The sequence below is a fragment of the Geospiza fortis genome, unplaced genomic scaffold (genome assembly GCF_000277835.1).
Source record: "Geospiza fortis unplaced genomic scaffold, GeoFor_1.0 scaffold264, whole genome shotgun sequence".
In the NCBI taxonomy this organism is placed as follows: domain Eukaryota; kingdom Metazoa; phylum Chordata; class Aves; order Passeriformes; family Thraupidae; genus Geospiza; species Geospiza fortis.
The window spans coordinates 1,031,944-1,045,264 of NW_005054332.1; the positions used below are offsets into that span (position 1 = coordinate 1,031,944).

At 37.8% G+C, this 13,321-nt stretch overlaps 1 protein-coding gene across 3 annotated transcripts in view; it reads right to left on the minus strand.

Annotated features, from left to right (window-relative positions):
- Positions 1–13,321, minus strand: part of ADGRB3 (adhesion G protein-coupled receptor B3) — a 442,842-nt gene that overhangs the window by 190,650 nt on the left and 238,871 nt on the right. For all 3 annotated transcript variants that reach the window (XM_031057612.1, XM_014307289.2, XM_031057611.1), the window contains exon 13: positions 662–808. In XM_031057612.1, the coding sequence (XP_030913472.1) occupies positions 662–808 (147 nt within the window). The remainder of the gene's footprint in view (positions 1–661; positions 809–13,321) is intronic.

Consider the following 13,321-nt stretch of genomic DNA (forward strand, 5'->3'; position numbering starts at 1 on the left):
GAATAACATTTATCTTTGCAATAAAAGTTTTATTTTAAATAAACCATCATAATTTTGAATTCTCTCCTAGAAGTCTGTCATAAAAATGTAGCACTGTCAGGAGCATATCAAAAGATTTAAACCATCAAAAATCACATTTTCAAAAAATCCATCATTGTATGCTGATATCCATTCTAGTTCATTTACATTTATAATTAAATATTCTCAAAGAATTTCTGTACATTCTCTAATGTCAGAGATCTGCACTGCTATGATATTTACAAATTGAACCTGAAGTTAGGCTAATTTGCCTGCTGAGCTTCCTTTGGTAAGAGTTATGTTGGAATGACTGTCTGCTGGAACACAGCAGCTTCAGGGGATTCAGCAGAGCTGCACTTCAGCTCACCTCATATCAAACAGATTAAATCTCGTGCACAATAACTAAGTAAAGCATTGTTTCTTTGGTGTAGAAAATAATGTCTAGGATTTATGCAGCACTTTTTGTTCAAGGTGCTGAAATTAAGCCCATTCATTTCTCTCTAGGATAAACTTATGAGTACTGTATTTCCTTTGAAGAGGAATTAAAGAACTATTCCCATATTATACAGTGATCCCATGAGACAGAGTAACAGTTGCCTTGCTAAAGCTAATAGAAAATTCACATGCTGATATGCTTTTTTACCTGTTGACATAGGAGTGAAGATATTTTTTGGAATGACAACCCTGTCTTCTGAGTTTCGCGCCCAATCAACCATTCCTTTTCTTCCTTTCATGGGGAAATTGATGTCAGTTAAAACAGATGCAGCAGGAAGCTTCTGAATGCTAGCCACTAGTAAGAGAAATCACAAAATCATACAAATTTAAAATTGCGTTTCCTATGTTAAAGCATCATAGAGTGACAACAGTACAGCAATAACAAAACTTTTAATGACACATTTCAAGTAAAGCAGGAATTCATAGGACATTAACTGGCTCAGAAAGCATAATCTTCTGTTTATTATGCAGTTCTACTATGGATTAATTGTGTGGTATTGATTGTAGCATTTGTCAGTCAGATTCTGATTAAATTTCTTAACAGGGATCATTGAATGTACCAGCTTATACCCTGAAATTCACACATAAAGACACTGTTGTGTCTTCAGAGCAAATTCTAAAATGATCAAATGTGACAATAAAAGTAAGAAGATGCTTAAAATTGCTTTGGGAAACATAACTTCTAAATACAGGCTAATGAAGCAAAATAAGAACTTTTATCCTCTATACAGGCGCAATTTCAAGATAGATACATTAAGGAGATTAACATATTAAAAGACCTTCTTGTTTTCATACAAAGTAAAGTAGAGCAGTCTAGCACCTAATTTTTTTTTCTTGAAAGAATAATCTCCATTCTGAACCCTTATTATATTTTTTCCACCTAAAAAACCCCAGTACCCAAACAACATCAGTGTAATGTCTATAACAGATATATCAAGACAGAAGAAATAAGTGTCAAATCTAATAATAGTCAGTTTGGAATTTGGTTTACTCATTCTGGTTTTTTCCCTGTTTTCTAACTCGACTATCATCTGGAAATCAGTTTCAGCTTTGCTGTGAAATCTAAGTACAACTCCATGGCAACACAGTCAGTGTCTAGTAAGACACAAACTACTTTAAAGGAATTGACAGGGCTGCAAGTGTTTACATACAGTCAGAGAGATGACAAACACCACATTTGGAGTCTAGATCCATTCTTAATGTAAGCCACATTGATAGACATTTCCTGTGCAATGCCTTTCCTAATCAATTTATGGAGAGGCTAATGTAGGTGGGAGAGTTTGAATATCAGGACTATACTTTGATCTGCATAATGATTTCACTGCAAGAACTCTGCAAGGGGGTAAAACATAAATACAGTAGGGAACAGCTGTAAAAACAAGCAGAACAGCAAAATCAAAGTAGAAAACCATTAGGTGTCTCATCAGAACTTTTTATTTGAAAGAAAACTGTAATTCAAATCCAAGAGAAGCGTAAAATTACAAAATTAACAATTAGAACTCTACAAATATATTCCTTAATAACTGCCTCTTATTTTCAAATTAGACTGGTTATGTATACCGAATCACATTAATGAGGTGGTACTTCAGGTTGGTTCAAACTTTATATTATAAAACTATCAGGGCTTTGTAATGCCAGTTACAATCCCCTCCAGACTGCAATTGCCAAATCCATTCCCAGAACTAAGGGGATGCTTAGTCTTGTGAATTTCCAGGTGGTGTGTGGAGGGAATAGAGTTCAGGTGTTTCAGAATTACTGGGGCATAAAATGGATTATGCGCTTTCACATGCAACCAGTGGTTATACAGAATAGATTAACATTGTAAAAATGGATTTTTTCCAATAGTTCTTAAAATTTAAAAATTATTTTATTTTCTCCATAAATAAAATTAAACTAACAGTTATTTAGTTTTCAAAATTAAATACAGCCTGTATAAGACAATACTAGGCTGTTTTTTTATTTGCACAGTATTTATTGGTGCTTCTACCTATCTAGCTATCTATCTAATTAGATAGTAGAGCCTTAATATTTCATCCCCCTTTTGGATGACAGTTCCCTTTATTGAAATAGGAAATCAATGTTATTCAATGGAATTCACTCTGCAAAACAGAAAACCACTTTAGGACTGGATAAATGGTGAGGGTCTAGGATAGTACTTTCTGTACTCTGTCTCTCTGAATTTGAAATAGGGCCATTTATCATGGCACCTAAACAATACTCAGAACCAAAAATTCCAAAATATTTGTTATTGTTTAGGTGATGAATAACAAAAGCAAAGCATAAACCTAAAACTTTGACTTATAGCTTATACGGAAAAATATAAATATATGTGTTTATTGGGCAGTGTTGGGTTTACAGTTGGACTCAACAATCTTAAAGCTCTTTTCCAACTGAAATGATTCTATGATCCTATATATTCCCATTCATGGTTTCGAAAAGTTTTTTTTACTTACAATCACACAAAAGTCTTGCTTATCAAGCCTGATCTCCTTTTATGACAAGGTAACCCACCTAGCTGATCAAGGGAGGCCAGTAGATGTGATCTTGGATTTCAGTCAAGCTTTTGATACTGTCTTTTACAGAATCCTTCTGGACAGAATGTCCAGCATTCAGCTGGATAAACACATCGTGTTGTAGGAATCTATAAAGTTAGAGGGTGAGCAACTGGCTCACAGGTCAGGCACAAAGGGTGATGGTGACCTGTCACTAGAGGATTTCACAGGGCCTCATCCTCAGCTCTGTTCTCATCAACAACTTCAGACATGACTTGGTGGCAGGACTGGAAGAGGTACTAAGCAAGTTTACAGACGGTAAGAAACTGGTAGGAGCTGTTGAAACTCCCTCAAAGGCAGGGAGACCTCTTCTGTAGAGAGACCCTAATAGAGGGCTGGGCGATCACCAACCATCTAAAGTTCAACAAGGGAAAGTGCTGGATTCAACACATGGGATGAGGCAAACCCTGGATTTCCATACAGGTTGGGAATGAGATGCTGGAAAGCAGTGCCATGGAAAGGTAGCTAGGCATCCTGGGTGATGACAAGTGGAATATGAGTCAGCAGTGCATATTTCACATCCTTCAAAGTCTGCCTCTTCAGATCATAAAGATCATAAAGTCCTTTTTTTAGATACTTTGCCAAATAATTCTATGAGGATGTGCCTAATGTGGCTCTGATACTCCAAGGTGTAAGATAATTTAATGGAATTTGACTAGATGCAACTAGTTCAGGTCTATCAACACAGTGGATACATGAAATAATAGACCAGGTGCACACATGAAATAGTTCTCAGCTCTTCAGTATGACTTTAAACTGTATTTTATATTTTAGGAAAGCTAATATTCTTATTAAATACTAGTCTATGACTAGTTTCAATGAAACTTTGGCTCATTTTCATTGTGAAATGAGGCCCTCTACCTCAGTTTTAATCTGCAGCATAAAAGAATTACTTCTTGTGAACTGAAAGTCAACAAGCCTTTTAGAGGAGACTGTATATAATTAATGCGCTGGGTCATTCGTATGTCAGAAACTCAAATGCAAGGTTCTTACACACAGGTAGTGAGATGCCATGCACTTTGCACGTTATTGTATTCTTTTTATGTTAGTTTTGTATTAGAAAACAATGCTTCAAATTTTGGACCCAAATGATTCACTTCTGCAACTGCCACACAAGGACTATGTCTTGTCATTTGAAAAAAGCAAAGGTTTCTCACTGGTTTGGTTTTTCTTAAAATTGTTATTTCAAATTACCACACCAAATCATCATGTCCTGAATTCATGAGATGGAACACTTGGCAAACAAGGATACCTTTAAGCACTGTGGTATGAGTATTTTTGTTTGTTTATACAAACACACAAATTGTATACTACTGGAAAAATAGTCAAAGAGAATATTAATAAGAATAAAAAATGTAAAGTGGGAAAAAAAAGGTGAAAAACAGGAAGAAAAAGACATCTAAAATTAAAATTACCTAAGCAGAAGCTGAGGAAAATCTTTATGTATCATGTTAAATTAAACTCTTCTAATATGGAAAATTCTCTTTTTTATTTATTTGTATCATGGCAATTCCTACAAGTCATATCTGCTGTTCTGGGCACTACAATATAGAACAGACATTAAGCTATCAGAGATTGTCCAAAGGAGGGTGAGGAGGATGCTGAAGAGTCAGGAGGGGATGCTGTATGAGGAATGGCTGAGGTAACTCAGTCTGTTCAGCCTGGAGGAGACTGATTTCAGGAGACCTCACTGAGGTTTTCAACATCCTCATGAGGGGAAGGGGAAGGGTAGGTACCGATCTCTTTACTTTGGCGACCAGTGACAGGGTCCAAGGGAATGGCCTGAAGCTGTGTCAGGAGAGGTTTAGGTTGAATATCAGAGAAAGGGTCTTTAACGAGAGGATCTAGGCACTGGCACAGGCTCCTAAAGGAAGAGGTCATAGCCCCAAGCCTGACAGAGTTCAAGAAGCATTTGGACAAAGCTCTCAGGCTTATGGTGTGATTCCTGGGGTTGTCCTGCACAGGGCCAGGAGCTGGACTTAATGATGGGTCTGTTCCAACTCAGCATATTCTATAATTGTATCATTCTGTGATTTAGTACAGGTGCTCACTGTTCACATCTGCAGTGCAAGCTGCAGATTGAGCTCTGGGTGGAGGAAGCCTGAGACAGGAGGCTTCTTTCAGAATTTTTTGATGCACTTTGGTATAAACTACAAGACAGTAGTTCAATTACACACAAGTATACATACATATTTGATAATTCCATAGTAATTATTGATGTAATTCCAACTCCACCTTCTGGGCATTACTTTGAAGAAGATGAAGATATGACCAGTCAAATAGACCCAGAGCCACATCAAAGGTACTCAGTTTCTGAACGAGCTTTATTTGTTTCCATTCCTCTTAGTATTACTGTGCATTCATGCTACTAAAACTGTGGTCTCAGGCAGCCTCTCTTGCCTGGGAATAAAATACTTCCTAAGGAAAAGAAAGACTCTGCATAAAGCAAGACAGAAGATGGAGACTGGTGCAGGAGATAGAAGGAACTGGCATTTAAGTGCATAAGTTTTAATTTACAGACGTAAAGTAGAAAACCATAGAGGGGGCAAGATCACCTTCAACAAAATATTTGATTGACTGGTCAGGTAAGGTGCAGAAGCCAAACATTTTTCAGTCACTATGGTGACTTGGTAAAGTGTCTGTGCTGATGATTCTAGCTGATAACAAGAGCAAAGAGTGAGAGTGAAGACAATGTTAAAGTAGTAAGCTCAGAAGATGGAAATGATGATGAAGCAGAAAAGGGGGAAAGAAGAAAAGCTGAGACTGAGAGATCATTTACATGTTTATTTATCAAGCTTACTCATGGTTAGCTATCCAATAAAAACCATGAAAGAAAGATGGGGAGAACTTGACAGGACAAGAGATCAGTAAGGAGGCAAGCAGGTATGAAAACCATTAGCAGAGAATTGATAAAATATTTTATGAACATTACATTGCCTGGGGTGATATAGAGCAGAGTAGAATGATTGCTTCCCAAAAGCATGAAGGAAAGAAGAGATGGCTATACCTCTAGGGAAATGATAACTAAACCTATCATTCAGAAATCTATAAAGATGTGAACTAAGTTATTCAGGATATTGAAAGATGATGTAAGAAGCAAATTCACAGGCATAGAGGCAGAAAATTTGATGTAGGAAAGCCACACAGAGGGAAAAAATAAATAATGTGAATCAATATATGCTTTTAATCACAGCTTTTTGTAGGAAACTAAAACCAGATCTCTACTATATTTCATTGTTGAACAGCTTTTTTTTAATCATACAGAATGGCATGGTGAAAAACTTTAGGATAACACTACAGCAAAATTAAAACTGAGAGAACTGTAAATTACCCTGGCATAGAAATACAGAGATTACTAGTATGAAAGCAGCTAGTGAATCCTGAACAGGAAAGATCGGTTAAAAGCCATATCCTGCAGAACAGTGGGTATGGAGGAAATGCTTGCAGCTGGCTCCTGTTTTCACAGCAATCCACCAGAAATGTATAAGTTTCTGCACCACAAGAAGCAGAAGACAGTGCTTTCTTTACACTTCAGCTCCATGAAGGTTGAGAAATTAGACAGATAAGATCCCCAAAAATCTCAAGCCTTTAGGTATGTTTACTAATCAAATTAGTCCCCTCTTTATATGCATCTGCAGTTGTTTTCAATTTCAAAACCTGGCCAAGTCAGAGAAAGACCTCCTGGTCTAACACTGCTTGTTAGAATACTGAGTTTATGTTTTGAGCACTTGAAGTAGAAAGATCTGCATGCAATTAGGTCCCACTCTGAACATGGGGCCCCCATCTGAAGGCATTACAAACCATATCTTCCTTACCTTGGATGAGAATGTCCATTAGGATTCAAGGCTATTATCATCAAAACTTATCCAGGATGAAAGGAAAACCAACTCCCTATTTGAATATTCATTTGACCACTGGCATAATATATAAATCAAGGGTTCAGAAGGAAGGCAGGTTTGTTTTAATTAATCCCAGATAACTGTGTGATGTCTCAAATTAGTGCTTTAGTAAATTCTTGACACTGGTAATTTAGGACACAGAATTTTGTCATAAGCTTAGCATTTCCTGGTCAGCATCAGACTAATTCTCTAGTGGATATCTACCACTCTGAGTTTGGCATTCAACATGATGCTCAAGCTGTCAGTACCAGTGCATCCCCATTACACACAGACACAGACACAGACACACAGACACATGCAGGCAGACAGGCAGACAGACAGACAGACAGACACACACACACACACACACACTCTACAGCTGAAGCTGCAGGTACTCAAAATCAGCTGTGAATGCATGCAACCTTGTGGCTTAGATAGACTGCAGTGAAAAGGCTGTGAGAAGTGGGGCCCCACAGCCCCTTCACTCAGGAGCTGCACTTAAGCTAAATCTCCTGTGGCTGTGCACTGCTAGGTATTTTGGTTTTCTGAACCTTGACCTGCAGATGCCATGTCAACATTTAATGACCTTGAACCTACTGTATCACCATGGGCTTTCCTGAAGATCCCTGAATCAGATCCTGACCCTGATGCTTTGATTTGACTGTTAGGCTTGATGTCAGATCGTTAGACTTGTCTGCTGATGTGGAATCTGTGTTGGGTCTGGCTACCATCACAGACCTTTTCTGCTCCTCTTGTTTGGATGCTGTGGAACCTTGCCTTTGCCAATTAGTCCAGTGCACACACCCTGCTGTCTCCTGTTTTCTCTCACAGAGCAGCCTACTCTTGCTTCTCCCTGAACACAGCAGCTAATAAGCAAATGCTGGAACACTAAATGCCTTCTAGACAGGCTTGAGCAGCATCGCACAGAAAATATGAATCAGAACTGTTAGAAACAGAGATCTCCTGTGTCTCAGTTTCATGTTGAGGGCATGATTTTAACCTACCTCACAGGAGTTCATAACTAGGTCTTTGTATTCTGGAGGCATGTCTAATTCATCTTGAATATTCTCCATGGAGGACATAAACTGGATTAAGATTTGCTCAAGGGATTGTAAAAGGTTGTCCTGGGGCACTGTGAAATACAATTTTCAGGATAATGCACACATGCTTTATTTAGATTGTTTACATCATGCATGGCAGAACAAAACCCAGTACCTCACTGGGACATATAGATGCTATCCAATCTAAGTAGTAAGTAATACTAATTAGACTGAGTTTGATTTACTTGTTCACATTGTTGAATTCTAAATTAACTTTAATAACTCGGGAGAAATATCTCAGTGTTATTATGGTCATTTCAATAAAACAACTGCACAATGAGGAGATGCTTTAAAAAAAGATCTAACTAGAAAATTGGGCCTATAAAGAATGACAGAGCTTGGTTATTATGAGCTGTTATAACGCAATCACATGAATCACTATGGCATGTGGACCTTGTGCTCAGCTCTTGTTATCTAATTCTGGTCATCCCATCTCCAGCATCCCCCGCTTTTTCCCTCCCACTCCCCCCAAATGAGAGGCATTTCTTGTTTATCAAAGTTGTGGGAGGAGGAATCAAAAAAGATCCAAGCATCTAAGAAAGAAATGGAAACAAACAGTCAACAGTCAGCTAAGTCAGATGTTACACCATTACTGTTCCTTTGTCAGAATTCAGGTGTCTTACATTTTCATTCATTTTGAGTGCAGTTGACAGAGAAAGATAGAGATGCCTAATCAGGGTTGCTTGTGTTGCCTTCTCAGGGTTTTAAAAGATCATCTGAATTTTGATGCACAATGAGCTTAAAGTGCATAGAGGGATACTGGATTAACCCTTACTTGTACTGATGAGTACATAAAACGCACATTATTACTGAGCTCAATGCCAAAATTAAACATAGAATATGGTCAAAACATTCAACTCAAGATAAAACATAGCATTATACCTGCAGCAGAGAGGCTTCTACATATAAAAAAAAGTCTATTTGGATTCAGACCAAATTTTCAGATGCCCTTAGTGTGCCTTCAGTTTTGCTTTTACATGCAGTAGAAAATCACCACTTGGGACAGTTAATGTGTAGAAATTACTGTGATTAAGAAAATGTCTCAGGTTTTCCTGAGGCGTGACAGATACAGTTACAAGGAGCCACAACTGTGCCTGGCAACACAACACTTGCACTCCTAACACAAGCACCTGATGGGACTCTGCTCTCTCTTTGGCGCTATATCCTACCCGCAACCTATTTTCTGTTACAGCTATTTCAATACAAATCTGGGGTTTATTGCTATTGTTCTTTCTTCAATTTCTTGTGCCGTTCATTGCAGTATGTTTATGAAATATTTATTCAGAATAGGAGTCCCCCAAACTGGAACTATATTGCTTCAGTGAACTATCCCTTATTTTCTGGAAATATTGCCTGTAGGTAGAAGCTCTGTAAAGTTAAAATGTGATTCTACATTGTGCAATATTCCAGAAAACACAATTATACCTACGAGCTAAAGTGAAAAGGAAGAGTTTGTGCATGTTATTACATAAAAATCATGATGAATTTTTTTCAAAGCAATATCATGAACATGAAATTTGGAAATAAGAAGCAGGGATGGAAATTTTTTTGTTTTCTATTGATCAACAGTTTTTGCAACCCACCAATAAAACAAAATTGAAAGTCCTTTACCTGAAAGTCCTAAAGAATAGTGACTGAATGTATATGCCAGAGAAACTATAAATTTAGTGAAAATGTTTGCAAATTATTTTTAAAAAATAATCTATACACTCAGTCTTGCAAAATTATTCAGTGTTAAGTATTCTACACCTTTGTCCAGTTCTGCTATTACTGCCATACCTTACTTGGGGGAGCTGTAATTATCTCCACAGCTAGATCTAGGAGATAGCCAGAAAAAACCAAAATATTTCTTGCCTTTCAAAAGTATATGTACTATAATCTGTAGTCAAGATGGCTTTCCTACTACAAATCATACCCTGGAGAACTGGACAATCAAAACGTGTAACTTATATATGATCCTTCTTGCCCACAATATCCTGATTATAGCATTGTTACCCAACAAACAGTATTTTACAGGATCCTGGAAAGAAAATTGCTTTTTTCCCCCTTTAGTTATTTTCCTGTCTTTCCTCTGTGTTGTTTCAGTGCTTTTGCTTTTATGGAATATTTTTTATGTACTAAATGGGTTTTCTGTCTCTAATCCCAAAACATCTAAATGGTGCTTTATTGGAAACTAAAATGAGTGCACTCTGGTGGCAAACATTCATAATAAAATTTTCAAGCTGAACAAAAAATGAACAAAGTTAGGGGTCAGTGTAAGGATGCTCAGTTATTTGATAATATTTCAAAACAGTCCCTTTTTCCAGAAGCACAGATGTGGTCAGCATAATCTGGACCAATCTTGATGTAAATTGTGGCTATTAATGAAATCTTTATGATTTAAAAATCTGTGTTCTACAGTTACATTAAGTTTATTACAAAGGGATATTTGCATTGCAATGAACCATTTTCAAAAGGTGCTCAAAGTCATCATTCAGTGCATGTGCCAACATATGGTTCCAGTGCTTGGAAAAAGAAATTAATTGGACACAGAATCATTTTTTTCCCCCAAACTTACACAAATGGTCACATCTGCAAGAGGGATTGCAAAGAGGATCCAGTGAACTATAGGCCTGTCACCCTGACCTCCTCGTCAGGCAAGGTCGTGACTGAGCAGATCCTTTTGAGTGCCAACATGCAGCATGTGCTGGACAACAAGGGAGTCAGGCTGAACCAGATTGGGTTGAGGAAAGACAGGTTCTGCTTGACTGATCTGGTTACCTTCTACAACCAGGTGACTTGCTTAGTGGATGAGAGAAAGGCCGTGGATGCTGTTTATCTAGACTTTACTAAAGCTTTTGGCACAGTCACTCTCGGCACTCTCCTAGAGAAGTTGGCAGCCCATGGCTGGGACAGGGGCACTTTTCACTGGGTTAAGAAGGGTCTGGGTGTCCAGACCCAGTGAGTGGTGGTAAATGAAGTCCCATCCAGGCAGCAGCCAGTCACTAGTGGAGTTTCCCAGGGCTCAGTCCTGTTTAATGTCTTTATCCATGATCTGGGTGAGGGAATCGAGTGTACCTTCAGCCAATTTGCAGATGATAGTGAGTTGGGTGTGACTGCTGGAAGCTGGACAATAGGAAAGCTCTGCAGAGGGATCTAGATAATCTGAACAGATGGGCAAATTAAAATGGTATGAGGTTCAATAAGATGAAGTGCAAAGTCCTATACTTGGGTCCCAACAATCCCATGAAGTTCTACAGGCTAGGGGCAGAGTGGCTGAAAACCTGACTGGTGGAAAATGACCTTGGGGTGCTTGACAACTGTGGCTGAACATGAGCCAGTGTGTGCCCAGGTGGCCAAGCAGGCCAATGGCATCTTGGCCTGTGTCAGCAATAGTGTGGCCAGCAGGGCCAGGGCAGTGATTGCACCTCTGTACTTGGCACTGGTGGGGCTGCACCTCACGTGCTGTATTCAGTTCTGGGCCCCTCACCACAAGAAGGACATTGAGGTGCTGGAGCGAGTCCAGAGAAGGGCAATGGAGCTGGTGAAGGGTCTGGAGGACACTGCTTATGAGAGGTGGCTGAGGGAGCTGGGGGTGTTTAGCCTGGAGAACAGGAGGCTTGCAGGGGACCTTATCACTCTTTACATCTGTCTGAAACAAGGCTGCAGCCAGGTAAGGGTCATTATCATCTCTTAAATAACAAGAAGGACAAGAGGAGATGGCCTCAAGTTATGCCATGGGAGGTTTAGGCTAGATATTAGGAAAAAAAAATGAATGAGAGGTTTCTGAGGCACTGGAACATTCTGCCCAGGGAAGTGGTGGAGTCCCCATCCCTGGAGTTATTTAAAGATGTGTAGATGTAGCACTTAGAGACATAGTTTAGTGGTGAACCTGGTAATGTTATGTTAATGGTTGGACTCGATGATCTTACAGGTCTTTTCCAACATCAACCTTTCTATGGTTCTATACACATTAAAAATAGAGCTGATGAGAACTTAGTAGGAGTGACAAAAGAAGTAAAATTAATAAAGTGAAACAGCTCATTTAAGTACATTAACATGAATAAACAAGTTTTATTATTCAACAGAGGTATAAAATATTGGGAATTATACACAAGATAGGATAAGAGCGGAATGGAAGCCTTGAAATAAAATTTGCAAGTATGTTTTAATAAGCAAATCCTTAGGCTTTTTAATAATGATACACTACATTTAGGTTATCTTTATGGAATTTTTATATTATGCTTTTTTTCATTTTTAGGTCTTTCTGCAACAGATCAGTTATACATGGGTGCAAATGATTAAACTGAGAACAGAAAGAAAGTGAGTTAGAAAGAAACCTCACTTGAATAGTAACTTGGCTTTGTTTTCTTACACTCCTGGGAAAATCCTAGCCAACAACTACAAAATAATTTTCTCCTTTAGTCCAAACTTCAATGTATTATATAATGGATCTGAATCAAAGAAAATTCTTCGCATTTATACACTTCTATTAAAGGAAACTGTTTCAACATGAAAGACTAAGACAACAATATAAATATTAAGTCCTAATGTTCTGTGCCACCAAGATGTTCAAATACCGAGAAGAAACAAAATAGGATTTTGTTAATTCAACAATTTCTAGCTTGTCAGACAGTCTGTGATAATTGTCTAATACAGGTGTGAGGTAATATAACTTTGTTTAAGATTTTTCAGTTGAAGTTCTAGCTATATTTTCATGAAGCACTAAATAAAAGAAAAAAATTTAAAAAACCAACCAACCGATCAACTCAAAAAAAAAAAAAGAAGAGAAAAGGTTCAGTTCAAACAAATTCATTTCCTGACCAGGTACAGCTAGGAAAGACTATAAACACTTCTAAAGCCACTGACAGTGCAAATTAATGCTGAGTGACGGCAGCTAGTGGTATCAATAAAATCTCTATCTATAGGGAAAAAACCCACTGAAAATGTGCATGTGCCTCTCTAGACAGAGACTCTGTCAAACCATGTATTAAAAAGCTCATGAGTAAATATGCTGTTAGAGAATTTAAAAAATAACAAAATTATGAACAGAAGAAAATATTCTAAAAAATGCCTACAAGAAACAAGAATTACCAAATTCCTACATATTTACTTGCCTACTCATTTTCCCATCTTTGAAAGAAAATTCTTAAATGCATTCTTTAAGCACATCCAAAGAACCAACATGTACAGTCAGCAAACTACATCTAATATCTTGTCAAATGAAATTAAAAACAGTATATACATAAACACTTCAAAATCCTCTGAGCTTTACTGTTGAATACCATTTCTAAGTAGA